The 19,598-nt window shown below is 35.8% G+C and overlaps 2 protein-coding genes across 3 annotated transcripts; one reads left to right on the forward strand and one right to left on the reverse strand.

The window, feature by feature from the left end:
• The first annotated feature begins 7,755 nt into the window (after positions 1-7,755).
• Positions 7,756-8,167, forward strand: LOC120196638. The gene has a single exon (XM_039198395.1). The coding sequence runs from the start codon at positions 7,783-7,785 to the stop codon at positions 8,110-8,112; it is 330 nt and encodes a 109-aa protein (XP_039054326.1). The 5' UTR covers positions 7,756-7,782; the 3' UTR covers positions 8,113-8,167.
• Positions 8,168-8,498: 331 nt separating this feature from the next.
• LOC120196424 (APO protein 4, mitochondrial-like) lies at positions 8,499-19,457 on the reverse strand. 2 transcript variants are annotated; one of them, XM_039198236.1, is made up of 3 exons: positions 19,222-19,457; positions 18,221-18,440; positions 8,499-9,444 (listed from the first exon to the last, which is right to left on the reverse strand). In XM_039198236.1, the coding sequence occupies exons 1-3, from the start codon at positions 19,262-19,264 to the stop codon at positions 8,712-8,714; spliced, it is 996 nt and encodes a 331-aa protein (XP_039054167.1). In that variant the 5' UTR covers positions 19,265-19,457; the 3' UTR covers positions 8,499-8,711. The 2 variants fall into 2 exon arrangements, with proteins under 2 accessions (XP_039054167.1, XP_039054166.1); XM_039198235.1 differs by having other exon boundaries at positions 18,221-18,467.
• Positions 19,458-19,598: the final 141 nt, after the last annotated feature.

Raw genomic sequence — 19,598 nt, forward strand, 5'->3', positions numbered from 1 at the left:
CCCCATTTGTTCATCCTATGTCACAATATTCTCTCATTATTCCATCTTCTAATTGCTGATGATAACATATTTTTCTTCAAACCTAACCATGATTCATGCCATGCACTCAAGACTATTTTGGATAATTGTTTTTAACACTCACAGCAACATATTAATTTTGATAAATCAGAATTGACTATCAGTCGCAACTACAACCCCATCTTCAAAATGATATTTAAACATATCCTCAAAGTCCCTGACTCAATAAACCAAGGAAATACCTTGAATTTAACCTGGATCATCAACAAGCTAGGACTAAATTCTTTCCACCAACTTTCGAAAAACTTGAACACAAGATGGTAAAATAGAATGCTAAACATTTATCCATCGGTGGTTGCTTACTCCTATAAAATCAACATTTGTACAATGCCTATTTACATGCTTTCATGTTTTCTAACACCTACTAAAGTTTTGTGAAAAATATTGATAAGTTTGTCCAGAACTTCTAGTAGGGGCAGAAAAATGATGAAAGGAAAATCCACCTCTTGAGCTGGGAAGCTCTTCAGCATAGGATTACAACCAGCTTGATGAATAAACCCCTCCTTGCTGAGCATGCTTGGAGAATTGTCACAGAGGAGAGTTGAGTTACCATTGAAAACATATTTAAGAAATACTGCCAGGAAAATGCTTTCATGCATGTTCAAGCACGACCAAGTGATTCTTGCCTTCTTGGGTATGGAATAACTTGTATAGACTGGTCCTCTAATCAAGAATCGGATGGCAATTTTGGGATAGGGGAATGCTAAAATTATCAATAATAGAACAACTGTTATGGGGCCCTTCTACCCAGCACAGTCTATTTTGGTCACAAGGACAATGACCGAAAAAATGGGTTTGAATTTCTAAGGTTGAGATCTTGAACAAGCAAGTACAATTCTTAACAAGAATAATATTGCTTTAATAAAAGATCAATCATTTTTTTGTGATGAGTGGAGATGATCAAATTGAGTGGAAAGTGGAAACTCTCTCGATGGAAATTTCTTTGTTAAAACTGCCTGCTTCACATAATGGTTGAGTGGACAATTCGATAATGCATCTGCAAAAGTATGCAATGGAATAAAAAAAATGGCTTATGGCCTTTGATGATTCCATTCAAGATAGTATTGCTTTTATGGAAGCACTACCATAACAGTTTGCCATGAAATGTGTAGCTATACAAAAGAATAAAAGGTGTGGCAAAACTTCTTTTTTGCCATGACAAAGAGGAAACTGCTCAACATAGGGATGGCTATTCGATTGAGTTGTGTGGAAAAAGTTCAAGTTAGTCGAGTTTACAAGTATCATTTTATCATTCAAACTTTATTTGAAATTTGTTCAAGTCAAATCGAATATTTTTGTTTGAGTTTCTGATCAAATTTAAATGTAATTATTTATAGTTTTATGGTACTTATTGGTTCCAATTTAAACAGCTCTACATAAATATTTTTTCATATTCTTTTTCACGTGTGTAAGTAAGATTTAAATACCATCTAAAATTATATGATATATTTATAATGTTATTTTTCCAAAGAAGGGATTTTGAGGAAAGAGAGTTGCTGTTGGGGACCAAATTGAATAAAAAAACAAAGTTGAGGAACTAAATTGAAAAAAGAAAAAAAAAAAAACTATTTTCAAAAAGATGAATTGAAGTTACACATGTATTCTAAAGTGGCTGAGGAGCAAGTGGTTCAAATTTGATCAAAATGGAATTAAAACATAGGAGAAATTGAAGAAACAAGGAAATCAGGGACCAAATCACAAAACAATCAAATTATTTTGCTAAATACCTAACTGGCGTTGGTTTAATGTTCGGTTTTTCGGTTACTCGAACTTTACAAATTCATACTCGACTCAAACTCAAAATCTAAACCAAAAATTTGAGTTGACTCGAATAACTCAAACTTCAAAAAATCAGTTTTTCTAGTCAAATCGAGTTTTGCTCACCCTTAGTTCAACACATGTTTTTATTGCCACTTTTTAAGAGCAATGTGATTTTGTCAAGTATAGGCTTAATGTGCAATAGGTTTCCAATTATAATTGGATTAGTTGGGTGTGGATCTGAGTTCTAAACACTGCAAAGGTATGAATTTGTCTAGTATATTTATGCATCTATCTTATGCAAGTATTTGGGTTATAAAAAACAAGGTGTTTTTTAGGGTGAGGGGGGATCATAATCTGATTGCAGCCATCTCTCATGCAAACTATGGAAAAAATGTAGGTCTTTTGGATACAAAAATCCAAACAATTGGATTATTCATGGTGAAATTTAAAAGTAAAAACAATGTTTTACCACTTCATATTATCAAAAAATAGACCAAGTAACAAAATTCCAAGACTTAAGGTGGGATAGGAAGAATGGATCGAAGAACAAGATGAAATAAGGCAAACACTAAAATACTCCTACCAGAATCTCTTTGACACACCCCCAGGTAGCTAAAACCAATATTCTTTGACTCAAGATTATTATACTATCTAATGAGCACCTAAAAAATCTCCATACACCAATTTCCCCTCTTGAAGTCAACGAAGCAACTTTTGAGCTAGGTGCTCCCAAACCTCAGGGCCAAACATTAAAACTGGCAATATACACACGCAGGGAATATTAAAAAATTATTGGGGGCGTTTACTACCTGGATAAAATACACAGATAAAATTTAAACTTTGCCACTCGAACGGTCAAACCTTACTCTAATAATTTTGGTAATGCCCATTTACTACACGGGTCGATTTAAACACTCGGTCATGACAAAGTTTGAACTCTCAAACTAATTTAATGGGTACCAATTATTTGACCATGAGCCAAATCCAGATCCAATCCAATCTAAAACAAAAAATCACTCAGATATTGCATGGGAAACTAAAATAATGCACCAAAAAGTGAGAATCTTTTTTGTGTTAAGATATCATACCTAAAAATCAGCAAAAATAAAATAACTGTAGTAACTAATTTAAGCACACACACTTGCAATGCAAATATGATTTCTAAACTGAATATTAGAGGCAATATAACTGCCGCCAGCTGCAATTAAGATGGTGCCGCCATGTCTAAAAGTAAAAGTTTGACTATATGATTTTAGTGGTCTTCTATATGATGCAAAAACCATAAGTTACAAACTTGATTTTACATACCTGACAATGTTCTCAGGTTAGGGAAAATGTCGGGTTCAGAGAAATCCTTCAGAGCTGCGGGCGTACGGCACCGGAGAGGAGCAGGTTGGCTGCGGGGTGTGGGATTCCGCTTCGGCGCACGGTGCAGGCCTCGATGGTATACTGCGGTGGGCAGCGGAGGAGATGGGTATTCGCCAGTGCTAGGAAGGAAATGAAGAATTCAACTACAAGGTGTTGCGGTTTGAAAATAGAAACAATATAGCGTAATCAATATTGACTGTTGAATTATTTCAAAAAATATATATATTGACCGTTGAATTTGGAACCTGGGATTTGACATTATGATATGAAAATCAAAATATTTACTATTGCTTTTGGTATTTTGACTAGAAAAAATTGTGGAGTATTTGTAGCGGTCGACTTTCGGTTGGGTCTGAAATTGGGCTTCGACTTGAATTGATTGGGTTATAGTCGTTATCGATCATTTTAAAATGATATTTAGGTAGATCAGACACCATCTTACATAATCTGCATTTTACCAGAAAAGTGTCGGGTTTGGGAGCCAGTTACGGTCAAGGAAGGATTAGCACCTTTGAACAACCCTTTCGGTACCAATTAATTTATCGGTTGTTTTAATTGTGAAAAAATTAAAATTAAAATTTAAAAGCATTCGATTCGAATTATTTACATTTAATCAGTTGGAATTTATCTACAAAGTTAAAAATGTTAGAGAAAATAAATAAATAAATACTAAATAAATCAAAAGAAATAAAATTAAAATTAAAAAAAGAATAAAGAAAAAAATATAAACAATTAAAAATAATAATAATATAAAAATAAGTAAACAAATAAAACAAATCAAAGGAAAATAAAACAAAATGTAAAAAAATAATAATAAAAATATTAAATAAACCAAAAAATATAAAATGAAATAAAATAAAATAGAAAGAAAAAATAAGAGGTAAATAATAATAATAAATATATACAAAAAAATGATAAAAATATATATACGAAATTGGAAATAAAAAATAAATAAAATAAAAAAGGACTAATTTAAAAGAAAATGAAATTAGGGGATAAAATTAAAAGTAAAATCATGGTTAAATTCAAATTAAATGGCCAAAATGAATTATTACAAAGAATAAGGGACCAAAAAAATAATTTTCCCTTTTATCCTAGAAAACACGCGGATCCATCCTTCGGGTCGGGTCGACCCAGCGGGTCGTATATAAGCCGAAAATCACCTAAAACAAATTCATTTCTCATCATTTTCCTAAAATCCTTCTCTCTCTAAAAGTTTCTCTCTCGCCTCTCTCTAACCAGGGCGATATCCGGCCACCGCCCCTATGGCCTCTCCCCGCCGTGTTGCCGCCCCTCCAGCCGTTGGAAAAACAAAACAACCTCAAAATTCTCTCATAGTCACCGTGAACCCAAAACCAACCTCTAAATCCCCAAAACAAACCCCAATAAACTTAGATCTAAAAAAACCCTTCGACACCTAACCTTTTCCGTCGGCTTTTCCACTTCTCGGAGCCTTTTCGGTTGATGCTTTGGCTTTATGTTTTTTTGTGTGCGCGTGCTTGGTTTTGATCTATTGTTTTGCCATTTTGGATGTGGATTTGCTGTTGTTCTGTTGTTGGTGGGTTCGATGGTTTTGTGGTTGGCTTTTTGTGTTGGTACTATGATGGGTTTTGTTCTGGGTTTCGATGTTGGTTTCCTTTGTGTGGATGTTGTTGTCTTGTTCGATCTGTGGTGGTTTTATGGTTCTTGTGACTCTCTTGTTGATGCTTGGTTCGTTGGTTCTTTTGTTTATTCTCTTTGGCAGTCTCTGTCCTCATCGTGTTGCTCTTTTAGGGCTTTTATAACCCCCATGGCCGACCGTTTTGAGCCCCGAAATGAGGGGGTCATGGTTGTTGTGGTCGGTCATCCTGGGATGGGTCAGTCCCGAGATTTCGGCCGACCGTTTCGCACCGGACCCTTGAATCCTTTGACTGCGCGACGCTATTGACTGAAGTTTGTAAACCCTAGCTTTCTGGATTTCGATTATGGGCTGGGTTAGGCCCTCAAACCGGACTGTATTAGACTGGACCTGGACAAAAAAAATAAATAAAAAGAAATTAAATTAAAAAGAAGATAAATAAAAACATATAGTAAAAATAATAATAATAATAGTAATAGTAAATAAAATAGAATAATATATATATATATTATGCTTTTTTAAAAAGATATTTTCAAAACCCTATTTCAAAAAATATTTCAAAAAATATTTTTAAAAACTATATATTATATATGTTTTAAAAAATGTTTTCAAAAATTATATATTATATATTTTTTAAAAATCAAAAAATATATATTAAATATATTTTCAAAAGCATTTCCAAAAACTATATATATTATATATGTTTTCAAAATTTTCAAAACTATAATATATATATATATATATATATATTTGAAATGCTTTCAAAATTATATATATATTTAAAAAAACATTTTCTAAAAAATTTATTTTTTCAAAACATTTCCAAAAATTAAACTATATTATTGTGCATGTATATATATATATATATATATAGATGAAAAAGCAAATCCAGATGAAAATAACTGTCTACGGTATTGATTTGGATTTTCAAGATTGAAAGTTATTTTGGAATACACTTATATTTTTTAAAGTTTATGTTGAAATGATTATTTGGTTATTGAAGTCTAGAAAATTATAAAATTATATTATGTTATTGAATAGTTATAATATGATCATTGTTATAAAATATTGATAGATTTTGATAAGTTTAATAATTATTTTATAACAGTTCGATAAGTTCTAATGATAATTTTATACTAATTTGATAAAATTTAATAATTATTATGTAACAGTTCTATAAGTTTAATGATTATTTTCTTAACTTCTAAAACTTCAATGACCAAAAATTATTTTAGTATAATGTAGTGATCATTTGTGTATTTACCCTTTAAAACATATAAGCATGGTAAAATTTCAATTAGAAACATAATTGGTTTATGTATAATATCAAAATCTACTCTCAATGTTGATTAAATAATTAATTTGACTCATATTATTTCTTTAAGCACTTTAGCCATCGACGTTTTATTTTAGATCATAGTAACTTTTTTAGATAAAAATCATTAGTTAACTATCGATTAACGTTTGAAGCTGACATGATAAATCTACATGGCCTAAAAAAACTGACATGTCATTTTTACATTTAAAAAATATATCTTAAATTAATTTTTATATAATTAATTTTATTAAATTATTCTCCTCCAATAAGATTATTACACGTGTCATCATTTTATTGATTTAAATGAAAAGAAGCCAAAATTTGACTATGATGAGTCTCAACGGGGAGCTATCCTAGCGCATAACCATCAAACCAAGTAGCAATTCTAATTTTTTTTTAAAGAAATTATATTTTCTTAAACCAACTATAAAATAATAGAAAAAGATTAAAAAAATATATGGAATTAAATTTAAGCTTGAGTTTCTCTTTAAATCATCACCATTATCAATCTTTGTAGTTAAATCAAGTCTTTCGCTAAATCAATCGATAAACAACGGTTGTGCTCGTAGTAATATTAGTAAAAGAGGTGAAGCTAATTAGAAGATTCAGTCTGTGTCGACACCATGTATTTTAACCCTAAACCATGACCTAATCTAATCTTAAGATTCACTCTTCTTACTAGATCATTCACTTTCCCTTTCTTCTTACACTATCATGGCACCTTACAACCCCATTTGAGTTGGCTTTCATCTACCCAATCGACGATTTTCTTTGTGTAACTGAAACTTTATCTCGAGTATTATAATTTAAAGATGACAATAAACGGGATGACTTTATTCTTAGAATCTCATCCTTCAGTCGAAAACTACCATCTACTATCTAGAACACTTTATTTTTCAACAAAGTTTCAACATATAATAAGGGATAACCAACCCTCTCTAACGTTTGTAAAGAGTCCTGGTCGAGACAAATTAATAGCCATCCAAACATTTATTCCCATCAAACCAAACTGTTGAAGCTTCAACATGGGTAACATAGAATTATACATTTTCAATATATGACTGTCATCTTCTACACTCAGTCTCAATATATCTGCAGGCTCTTTTAACATTTGTCGATGTTTGGTCATGAGACGAGGCTTCCAACGTTAGGAATGGATTAGAAAAAATAGACTCTTTTCATCTAAAGGTACTTCAATACCAAGCCACGTATCATACCGAAATTCAATTGGTTGTCCATTATAAGTGTTTCAAATTATATCGTCATACATTTAACGTATCTTCCTGAAGTAATTATTTACTATATTTTTAAAAGATTATTGCTTCAACTGTGGTTATTACTCACATTATTTAACGAAGACTCCAAAACTCCAAATAACTGTCAAATATATTAAAATCAATCCTCTCTGATACTATAATAAAATACGATCAATTGAATTCAGCAATATTGTTATTTACTTTATTTTATTTATTATCAATATTATTTCTCTTTTTCTTGTTTGCTAGAGAATTTGAATGGGAAGTGTTTCATGCCACAAGCATGCTAAAAACTAACTACCGAAAATGCAGCTAACACGAACATGTAATTTGTTTGGTTTTATCACACATCTTGAAACATTTTTTCTTATGTAAATTCCTATATGGATGAGAGACAATTTGATAAGGAAAGCATGAAGGTGGTGGTGGAGATTCTGACCGGAAACCTCCTTTACATTCAAGTCGACGACGATGCCAAAGTTAATGACCTAAAACAAGAGATCGAAGCTCGGGAAAATTTGGCCAGCGATCGTATGATCTTGGTTGTCGATCATAAAGACCGAAACCGGATTATAACAAAAGAAGAAGATGGAGCTTCTCTAGTTGATTTTGGAGTGGAAGATGGATCTCACATTTATCTCTTCTTCAGTCCTCTCAACACCGAATCATCTTATCATCATCTTTTCACTTTACCAGAATCTCTTTTGGGATAGCAGTTTATCCCATTGCGAAGTAGACACCAGGGTTAAGGAAAAACAATCCAAAATTGAAACTTTTGTTCGGCTTTGTTTTTATTGAATTCGGTTTAATTTCAGTATTGAATAGCAATTAAGTATCTTTTTTATCCAAAAAATAAAAAGAATTCAATTTTTATTTTTATGATATAAAATAAAAAAATAATTAATAAAAGTTTAAAAATATTAAAAATATATATTTTAAGAAAAAACAAACTCTGATTAATTAAAATTAAAATCGATATTATTCTATTAAGGTTAATTTTACTACAAAAGTTATTGATTTGGTTTAATGGTTTCAATTTAATGTTTTTTTTAAATATCTACATCTAACTGCAATTTTAGTATTTAACAAATATATTTGATTAAATGAACTAATATTTAATATTAAAGAATTCAAAACCAACATTTTGTTCATCTTTCCAAATTCTATTTCCCTTTTCTTCCATCTCCAGAGTAACTCAAGCTTTGGAAGAGACTACAATGTTGAATAAATACTTGTCATTATAGCAGGAAATTGTATAAATGATGAGCCCTAACACAACCTCAGACTTGAGATTTTGCTAACAATATCAAGGTTACACTCTAGTAATAGGTCCAGGTAAACCATTCACTTTCATCATACATAAATACTTACTTGGAACAATAGCACCTGCTTTTGAACACAGATCGACTACCGCCGGTGCATGGCCGTAGTAATCCCGACCTTCATTCAAAAGCACTTTTGGATCCTGAGGCCGTCGCCGCCACACCATCTTTGGAGGGACCAAGTCATTAACATTTGCCTTTATCCAATAATGGGAGCCACGCCAACTCTCATATCTAAATACTCCACAAAGATGAGCTTGATGACCGGATGGCCCAACGTGAACTTCGGAACAATGTTTGCAAACTTTTGCGGGATAGACCAGTAATAGCTTCTTAACACCGGATCTAAGTGTCTCCCATGCCTTCAACGTGCCATTTGCTACCACCCTTATATCATCATCGGACAAAGACTCAATTCCACTGATTCCGCCATAAGATTCTTCAGCGGTTAATGAACCAGATCTCAAAATTTCATCTGTTACATCTGCTCCTGCTTGCATGCAAAGCTCCACGATTGCGGGAACACGTTCGAAATCGAATCTTTGCTGGTGTTTGATAACACCCTGAAACATGTTGTGCAGATGAAAAGCTTCTACAGGGACAAGTATGTCATTCAAACCACCATGGACCCATTCATGAACCCGATTCTTTCCAATGCGCCTGTATCCGTGGCAAGTCTGGATTAAATGACCTTTCTCACCGATGTATACCTCTGGACAAAACCTGCAAACATTTATATCAATCAATGGTTTTTTAAAAATAATAATAATAACAAATAGAGGTTAGAGTAATGCAGTAAAATCAGAGGAATTTTCTCAATGTTTAAAAAAGGACTAGAAGTCAAACTGGTCAGCACTTTGGTTACTGGTATAATCGGTTCAATCAATTGAACTGGACAGTTTGATGTTTTCTTGTATTTAAAAGAGGAAATTCAAATGAGGCAAAATTTGTCAGATTGGGAGGTTGATCAGTGGTTGCAGTTGATGGCTATGTTGAATAATATTTCTTTATCTCCATGTGAAGAAGACTGTTGGATTTGGTCAGGGAATGGAGAGGGCTGTTTTTCAGCTAAATCTTGTATCAACATTTTCTATGATCAAGATGGTAGTGAGCAGAAGAGGGTGACCTGGGAGAGGCATATTTGGGTTGGGATTGCTCCTCCACGGGTGGAGACATTTGTTTGGCAAGTTGCTCATCAGAGAATAGCGGTTAAGAAGGAACTATTGAAGAGAGGTGTGGTTGGGATAGATGATCCTCTATGTTCTTTGTGTGGTAGGGAAACGGAATCAGTTACGCATCTCTTTTTGCATTGTGAGGTAGTTTGGGGTCTGTGGTCTAAATTTTTGAATATTTGGGATTTGTCCTTTGTGATTCCAAATAACATCATGGATTTTTTGAATTTGTGGGATGATTTACTCCCGAACTCAGTGATCTGGGAGTTTATTCCAAGGGCGTTGATGTGGTCAGTATGGAAATGCAGGAACGAGATCATTTTTCAGAAAGTAAAGATGGATAGGGTGAGATTGTTTTTTATTGTTCGTTTTAGAATAGCTTCCTGGTTTGTTGCAAAGTTTAAGGAGGTGCATGTCCCGTTAGACTCACTTGTGGGTGATTTAAAACTTGCTGATTTAGTGGGAAGACAGGGAAATGGTAATCCACATTCAATCTGCTGGGTCCCTCCTCCGGATGGGTTCTTAAAGATAAATGTTGATGGAGCGATGACAAAGGGCTGGGATAAGGGAGGTATTGGCGGTCTGATTCGGGACAGCAAGGGCATGTTGATTAAATGGTTCTCAGAAAGAGTCGGGGGTGGTCCTCCTATCTTGGCAGAATTGTTGGCGATTAAGAGGGGGTTATGTCTCTTGGCAGATTTCATTTCTGTTCTGAATAAGAGGATCATTCTTGAATCAGATTCAAGCAATGCTCTGAAGTGGATAAAGAATCCGGGGTTATGCACTCCTATGTTTCATTTATTGGTGAAGGATATAGTCTCTCTTATGGCAGGGAAGGATATCATTATTAGGCATATCTTGAGGGCTGCAAATTGGGAAGCTGATAAATTAGCTAAAGATGGGATAGGGTGATGTTTTGGTTACTGTTTGTTTGTGTTGAAGTGTAGGAATTTGTGCTTTGTTTAGCTGTGGTTTTTAAGTTTTATGTAATTCTTGAGGATGTTAGCAGATTGTGAGGGTTTGCTTATGATGTACTAGTTTTCATCTATAAATTTCTAGGTACTCTTTTCCTCCTTATTTGTCCTCCATGTTACTTGTATAACATGGAGGGTGCAAAAGGGGGTTTTAATGAGGCCTAATTTCTATCCAAAAAAAAAGAGGAAATAATTTCAGTTGATAAAATTTCAGAAAATGTGTGCGCTAGGTAGAGAGAGTTAGAGAAAATTTGGAAAAATCAACCTCCGATGAGGAATGGACTGTGTTCATTGATAATCTTAGTAAGAGTGTTTCAAGAGGTGCGTTAAGGGATTCCTTTAGTTCGTTTGGTCAGATTCTTAGAATTTACATCCCTCGTTTTCTAGAGAAACCAAATTATAGGTCGTCAACGTTTGCTTTTGTTCAATTTGTGGGAGAAGAAAGCAGAAACAAGGCAATCCAGCAAGTCAATGGGAAGTGGATTGAAGGAAGAAGAGTCTCGGTGGGGATTGCCAAATATCATAAGACTAAGAGGCGAGCTGCTGCTGAGGGGAAGAAGTTGGAGGGGGACAGATCAGGTAAACATGAAGCTTCAGTAATCGGGAGGAAGGCTGAGTTGGTGAGAAGAACAAGGGATGGTAGGTCGTACAAGGATGTTCTGTTTACTGATCTAAGGTCGAGTAAAGAATCAGCTCCCAGGGTTTTCGTGGAGGGTGGAAAGCAGAAAGCGAATGGTGTTAGGAATGGGTGGGAGATGCATATTCCGGTGGACCATCCGGAATGGGTCAAGAGATCTTTTTCAGGGATTATGAAGCCTTCTTTGGAGCAGGATGCGATTAAGGAAGCTTTGGAGTTCGAAGGGGTGGGAGTTGAGATATTGAGATGGGGTTATGCTTGGAATGCTTGCATTATTACTTTCAAATCGGCCGAGGAGCTTTCATATGCTTGGTTGAATAAGAAAGAGGAGTTGTGCTTATGCTTCAATTGGTTAGCTCCAGTCCTGAACGATGATGGGTTCCAATGGCCTTTTGTCATGTACAGTTGTTTGGATTGCCTTTACGCTGCTGGAATGAGGCATTCTTGAAATATATGACTGGGAAATGGGGAGAATTCATTTGTTTTTCTGAAATATCAAATAGTTTATTGGATCTTTCGGTGGCGAAAGTTTTGATCAGGGTGGAGAGTCCCTTTGATGTCCCTGAGTCGATTACAATAAATTCTGATAGAAGATCTTTCAAAGTGAAGATTTCCCTGGGGTCCGTTTGGTTGAATCCAGAAGGAGTGATGGGGAAAATGAGGTTAAACTCTTCAGTGAGTTGGAACAGTAATTATGCCCTGTCAGTGGAGGGGGATGGGCAGCTTCTCGATCCGGCGGCAGCGGGTAATCAAGAAAGTTCAGAGGATTCCAGCTTTAAAGTATTATCATGGCTGCATAATGGACAGCATGTTGGTGTGAATGGTGTTAGTGGGGGACAAGATGCATCGAGACATTCATCTGCAGATTTAAATAATTGTGTGCTGTCAGGTTTCTTTGATAATGAGGTTAACCAGAGTGGGATTCACGTGGGTCTGGGATTGAGGAATTTTAAAGAATCGGAGGTTATTGCCAAATCAGACGAAGTTGGGGGTACTCTCTCCAATTATGAAATCAAGTCCTTCTAGTCCTGCTTTTATTCCAAAAATGTTAGGAGAGTCTATTGATAGGGGTAGACTTATACCCCAGCGCACTGCCACGTCAGTTTGTCCTATGGATGTTGCTGAAGTGGGTGACGTAAGGTTGTTGGAAGATTCTACTGGGGGGGTTAAAGATTTTACAATCAGAGACCAAACCATAGATATGGTTAAAGTGAAGTCTGATGGACTCAGCATTCGAATTGGGAACCTTGCAAGTTTTCCACAGTTTGCTAATGTTGTAGACGGGGTTAATGCTTTGGTGAATCATAGAGCTGATCCAATAAATACGAAGATAGTCATGGATGATAACCAGATTGGACCTAACGAAGCTAGATGTTCAAGCTCAGGTGTTAGGGTTGAGAACTTGGTGAATCGAGATAGAATTTGGTCAGAGATATTTTCTGATGGTCAGTGTAAAATGAAGGAGTTTTTGCAGTCTCCTGGTATTAATCATGGTCAGTTGGTTCCTCGGTCTAAAAGTTTATGTAACAAGAGGAGGTTGAGAATCGCTCCACTTCGTTCAGGCAGTGTGTGCTCTGTGGGCGAAGTGTCTATTAGTTTCTATGACATAGTCTACGGAAGGGTGTCCAGAAGTAGGGTCAGGGATTCTTTCGCATAAGTCAGTTCTTCTAAACCGTCCCAATCTTTAGTGAAAGCTAGGATTGAAGGTGTTGCTACCAGGGAGGTGTGTGATATGTTAGGAATTACTTTTAAAGGAGGGCAGCACCTTTTAGAGGAGGAGATCCTCAAGATGGAGTTGAAGGGGTCTTCCATGGGAGCCTGATTGGTTTCCTTGGGATTGATTGGGTGTTTATGATATTTTTATATAATGTTTAAGTTAAAAATAATTACTTGGAACGTGAGGGGTCTTGGGAGAAGAGAAAAAATCAGAGCAGTGGTGAGACTCGTAATCAGAGAGAAGCCATTCATCCTCTTATTACAGGAGACTAAACTGAATGTTTGCCAAAGTGGTTTATGGAGGAAGTTAGGGGGTGATCTTCTGAAAGGGGGCAGTTTTCTTCCTGCTAATGGCTCTGCAGGCGGTTTGTTGTTTCCGTGGAATGAGGATGTTTTTGAGGTCAGCGGTGAACACATTCTGAGCAGATTTATGGCAATATCAGGGAAGTTCAAAATGCTGAACTTAGATTGTGTTATTATAAATGTGTATGGTCCGTCGGTAGAGGCGGATAAAGAGGAATTTTTTAGGGAGTTGATGTGTTTTGTGCAAAGCTTAAATCTGCAAGTTTGCATAGGGGGGATTTTAATGCTTATTTGGATCCAGAGGAGAAATGTGGGGTTTCACAAAATTGGCATTCCATGGATTTGTTTAGATCGTTTGTTCAACATTTTAACTTGATGGATTTACCGTTAGTTGGGGGAAGGTATACTTAGTGCAGCAATCGAGAGTCTTCCACTTGGGTAAGGCTTGATCGGTTTCTAATTAGTAGTTCCTTCATTTATCACTTTCCAAGAGTGACTCAAAAATGCTTACCAAATCACTTTCGGACCATAATCCTGTGGTGTTAGAAGATGAATGCATCAATTGGGGACCCAAGCCTTTTCGCTTATTCAATTATTTGTTAGAGGAAGACGGGTTTGATGGGTTGGTTGAAAACTCACTGTCAAGAGTAAAGAAGAAGAAATCTCGAAGGGGGCTGTTTTCTTTACTTCAGGAACCAAACGAGTCATAAGGAAGTGGCCAAACTCGAACCAAAAGGGGATTTCTGCAGAAATTTCAGAATTAGAAGACAGGGTGAACAATCTGGACTTGAAGGCACAAAATGGTGGTTTAGATGTACGAGAACGAGATGTGCTGTTACTGTCGAGGAATGAATTGTGGAAGTTGCATAGGAAGGAAGAGAGCATTTGGTTACAGTGGTCAAGGTTGAAATGGAATAAGGATGGGGATAGAAACACGAAGTTTTTTCACTTAACAACAGTAAATAGAAACAGAATGAATTCAATTTCAGCATTGAAGGTGGCTGGTGAAGAAATTACTAACCCAGATCTGTTGAAGGCCTTTTTCTTTGATTACTTCAGGGAGAATTACAGTAAGAAAACTACGATAGAGGTGGAGGAAATTAAACTCAGTTTTGCGACATTAACAGAGGAGCATAAAAATGGACTGGAAGTCAAATTTTCAGAACAAGAAGTTTGGGAAGCAGTGTTTCAGTCGCACAGTGCCAAAGCCCCGGGTCCAGATGGTTTCACAATGGGTTTTTAAAAAAAGTTGTGGCCTATTCTGAAGGATCATCTCATGTAGTTCGTGGATGATTTTCACAGAGGGAGGAATTGGGAACATGGAGTCAATCATGCATTTATTACATTGATTCCTAAGAAACTTAATCCTGAAGATATTGAGGATTATAGACCAATAAGCCTTGTTGGTAGCTTATACAAAATAATCTCCAAAGTTTTATCAAAAAGGCTTGCTTCAATTATTAAGGGCATTATTAGTCCTTCGCAGTTTGCCTTCATTCCTGGAAGGCGGCTACTTGATTGTGCTTTTATGGCCAATGAATCCATTGATTATTGGAGGAAAAAAGGAAGGAAAGGAATTGTTTTCAAAGTGGATTTTCGTAGAGCCAATGATTCAGTGGAATGGTCGATTATAGTGAGACTGATGAAAGTCATGGGCTTTGGGGATAAATGGATTTCTTGGATTGAATATTGTATCTCCTCTGCTTCAATCTTAGTCCTAGTTAATGGTTCACCAACTGAAGAATTTCAGATGGGCAAGGGGTTGAGACAAGGCTGCAGTTTGTCCCCTCTGCTGTTTAATATAGTCGGGGAACTCTTAAATTTAATGTTGATAAAAGCTGCTGACATTGGTCTTTTCGAAGGGTTCAGTATAGGTAGGGATGATAACCTCTTTAATTTGACTCACTTATAGTTTGCAGATGATCTAATCTTATTTTGCAGAGATTCTCCAACTCAAATTCTCAATATCAAGAGAGTTTTGAGGGTGTTTAGTCTTATATCAGGACTCCACCTTAATATGTCTAAGAGTAAGTTATTTGGAGTTAATTTGGATGAGGATATTTTAAAAGAATGGGCTTCTTTAGCAGGATGTGGGATGGGATCATTTCCGATGACTTATCTTGGTTTACCGATAGGCGCTAAGAAGAATACAGAGGTGCTGTGGGAACCTGTCATACAGAAAGTTTACAACAGATTAGCAAGCTGGAAAGCTGGCTCCTTATCGATGGCGGGAAGATTGGTGTTGGTGAAGTCGGTGTTGTCTTCCCTACCGATTTTTTATCTATCAATTTTCAAAATTCCTTTAAAGAGATGTCAAAACTCAACTCATTGATGGCTAGTTTCCTATGGGGTGAAGGAATTGCAAAGAAACAGATACATTGGATAAATTGGAAAACGGTGTGTCAACCATATGAAGAGGGTGGCTTGGGAGTCTTGGATTTGACTCTGGTTAATCGAGTGATGCTTGGGAAGTGGGTGTGGAAGTATGCAAATGAAAAAGACTCCATGGAAAAAACTATTGTGTTGCAAACAAAATGTCAGCAATTTATCACTATCATTATGCAAGGCAGTTTCTGCTCAGGATTCATGGGTATGGAGAGGTATCCAAAACAGCTATGAGAAAAAGGAAGAGGTAGGGGAGTGTTTGAGGTCCCATTCGAAGATCCAAGTGGGGAATGGTAGGTCAATTGAGTTTTGGAATGATGTTTGGGTTAATGAATCTCCTCTAAAGAATCAATTTCCTAGGATTTTTGCTTTATCGACTAATAAAAGGGGGAAATTGGCCGAATTTGGTTGCTATGTCAATAATGGTTGGGTTTGGGATATTCAGCTGAGGAGGAATCTATGTGACTGGGAATTGGATCAATGGTTAAATTTAATGTTATTGATTGAGAATATAGCTATGAACGAATCAGTGGATGATTTTCTTGCATGGTCGGGGAAAGGTGACGGTTTGTTCTCGGTGAAGTCATGCAGAATGACTATTAGAGGCAGTACTGGAGGTACTTTTCAGTGGAACAAGTGGGTGTGGTATGGTTTGACTCCTCCTAGAGTTCAAACTTTTCTATGGCAGATTAGTCACCAGAAATTGGATGTTAGAGTGGAACTGAAGAAAAGTGGGGTTCCTATGCAAGATGTTATGTGTCCTTTTTGTCTCAAGTATGAGGAAACAATTCAACATCTTTTTATTTCTTGCTCTGCTGCAGGGGAACTGTGGAATAGATTTCTTAGGTTTTGGGATATCTCTTCTGTTTTGCCACAAGATCCTTCTGCCCTACTTTCTTCTTGGTCTCATCTTAGGGAGCATTCTAATATATGGAATTTTATCCCTGGTGTTGTCTTGTGGTCTTTATGGAAGACTAGGAATTCAGTGGTTTTCGATAACTGGAAATTTGACATCTCATCTTGGTTCTTCATTTCCAGATTTAGGCTGGCCAAATGGTTTCTAGCTAAATTTCCTCAAGCTAATATTCAGACTGATTTACTTGTAGGGGATCCAACACTTGCAGACAGGGTTTCTGTTAAATCCTCGAAGAACAAGAAGGTTCAATGTTGGTCTCCTCCTCCAGATTTTTTTAAATTCAATGTTGATGGGGCGGTTAAAGGCGATGGGTCGCAGGGTGGAATTGGAGGAGTTTTGAAAGATTCGAATTGTTCTACTCTAATCAGTTTCTCGTCTGCTGTGGGACAAGGTCCTGCTACGTTTGCTGAGCTGAAGGCCATTAAACAAGGCATTGATTTATTCATTACTTCTGAATGGGAATTGAAAGGAAGATTAATCTTAGAGAGTGATTGCAAAACAATAGTTGACTGGATTTTGATGCCAATTACTGCTCCAACGTTTTTTTCTACATTGGTGAGGGAAATTGGGGCGTTAATCTCCTCTAGGGATATTATCATTAGATGGATTCCTAGGAGCTGTAATTGGGAGGCAGACAAGTTAGCTAAGGAGGGGATTGGTTGAATGTGTTCAAATTCTGTGTTATTTTGTTGTTGTCCTGTATTTTATGAAGTTAGCTTGTAACCTGTAGTCTTATGTATTAAGGCTTATCAATAAATTGAGGTGCTCTTTTCCTCCTTCCACTAGTTGCCTCTTTCACAAGAGCCAACTATGAGGGAGGTTTTTAATGAGGCCTCCTATTTCTATCAAAAAAATGTTTTCTTGTATTTAATGTTAAAATACTTTAAACACTTATCTAATGTTAAATAAATTATAAAAATACTCAATAATTTACCCCCAAAATTTTTTTATCTTAATGCTAATATCTTTAGTTTTTGTTGAAATACCCATGTTTAGCACTTGTGTCCGACAAATGGATATCAGGATATGAATATGACCTCCAAGAATCCTCCAAAATATATGAAAATTTCAGGAAAATCTGACCAGAAGACATATTCGGCAATCACACTCAAGTCAAAACAACATAGTTATTTACACCTTTATGCTTTCCACAGAACATTAAAAGTGTAATTCTAAAGCATTTTTCCGAGTCATCAACAGACAACAATTAGTGAAATTTCCAAACAAATTTATCACTTTGCCAACCTGCTGCCTACCCATAAGTCTTTATTTGCAGATGCTATAGCAGTTAGGTCTAGCATGAATAAAAGCTTACTTCGTACTATTTATAAACGAGGCAAAATCAGATTAAGGTGTATTTGAATAGATAGAGAAAATGAGGGGCAGTGGGTCCTACTTGCAAGAAACTATGGGGAATAGTTTGAGCAGGGTGAAGACTCCTTGGAAAAGAAGTTCTCTGGCCTTGAGAACCTCTTCGGCCACTGGAATCATTCCAGGCACTGGATAATCCTTCGCTCGGTTCTCAATTCTTTCGAGTATCATTGGCCTAAGCTTCTTCAGGTCTATTTTTGAGCTGTATGCTCTCCAATGACCCCTGAATGCCATCGGCATAGATCCTGCTACAATACATTGCATTAAACAACCTGAAAACAGCAGAAGTAACAAGTAGAAGCATCATTGATATGCTTTCCAACTTCCAAAAACAAGAACCTGACTTTCTCAGTTAAATTCTGGATTTTACCTACTGAATTTGAAGAACCATACAATATATTTTAAGAAATAAAAAAAAGAGAAGTGAATAAGTTTGACAATTTGGAAAAGCCGAAAAAGCATCACCTAAAAGGTCGAGCATCATAGAAAAGCTCATAACAATCAATCAGCTAATGAAAGTTTCTATCAAAGTTCTTCAATTCACTAGAAAACTACGTTGCTCCGAATACTTTTCTTGAAATACCCATGTTCGATACTCATGTCTATCGCTCATCCAGACACGAGAATGGAGATGTGATTCTCTAAAGGCCCTCTAGATACATAGAATTTTTGGGGAAAATGTTAAATATACCTATGTTAGACACATGAACCTATATATTTTCCATCAATTGTACATAATTAAGAATTATATTAAGCTACTTAATCCATAACCTAACAAAAAAATTTAAAAAAACGAACTTACAAAAATTCATATTATTGGATATTGCAACAGAAAATGGGAAAATCAGCCAACGACTAGGCTTAACAATTTCCTATATTCAACGAATAAGAAAGGTAAAGAAGTAGCACTTTTTCATGAAAAGAAAAGAAAAACACGCTTTAAAAATAGTAAATTCCCTCATTAAAAGGACTCCGTTTAACGGCGAATGAAACTAGATCATATAAAAAAGGTACAAATAATGTTACCGAGCGGGAAAATTCCGTCAAAGCCACCAATTCCAGGAACCATCTTAGCGATTCTTCTAACAAGCTCAGTTCCAGCATCGTTATAAAGTTAGTCCACCCGACCCATCGGAGTCCTTGGACATCAAGCGCAAGCGGTTATTGCAAATGCTATTTCTTCCCAGCAAGGATAAAGAAAGAAGCGGAAACCTTTGCAAGCGGTTGGATAGTACTGCCAGAGGAGGTTGAGCAGCAATGGCGGGTTTGGTTTTGTGCGCCGTTTCGGTTAGGGTTTATTTTTATTTGTAATAGATATAAGGTAAACTACATGTTTAGTGTTTGAATTATAACTTTTTTTTCGTTTTAATATCTAAACTTTACTTTTTTAAAATTTTATTTAA

Source organism: Hibiscus syriacus, unplaced genomic scaffold (genome assembly GCF_006381635.1).
Source record: "Hibiscus syriacus cultivar Baekdansim isolate YM2019G1 unplaced genomic scaffold, ASM638163v2 tig00117034_pilon, whole genome shotgun sequence".
Lineage (NCBI taxonomy): Eukaryota > Viridiplantae > Streptophyta > Magnoliopsida > Malvales > Malvaceae > Hibiscus > Hibiscus syriacus.

Excerpts from the sequence above, each read along its gene's own strand:
- LOC120196638 (XM_039198395.1), top strand. The coding sequence starts at position 7,783 with ATGGATGAGAGACAATTTGATAAGGAAAGCATGAAGGTGGTGGTGGAG.
- LOC120196424 (XM_039198235.1), bottom strand. The coding sequence starts at position 19,264 with ATGGTTCCTGGAATTGGTGGCTTTGACGGAATTTTCCCGCTCG. Across the intron at positions 18,468-19,221 it reads TGACGGAATTTTCCCGCTCG|GTTGTTTAATGCAATGTATT; the intron begins GTAACATTATTT and ends TGCTGTTTTCAG. Across the intron at positions 9,445-18,220 it reads TTCCCCATAGTTTCTTGCAA|GTTTTGTCCAGAGGTATACA; the intron begins GTAGGACCCACT and ends AAATGTTTGCAG.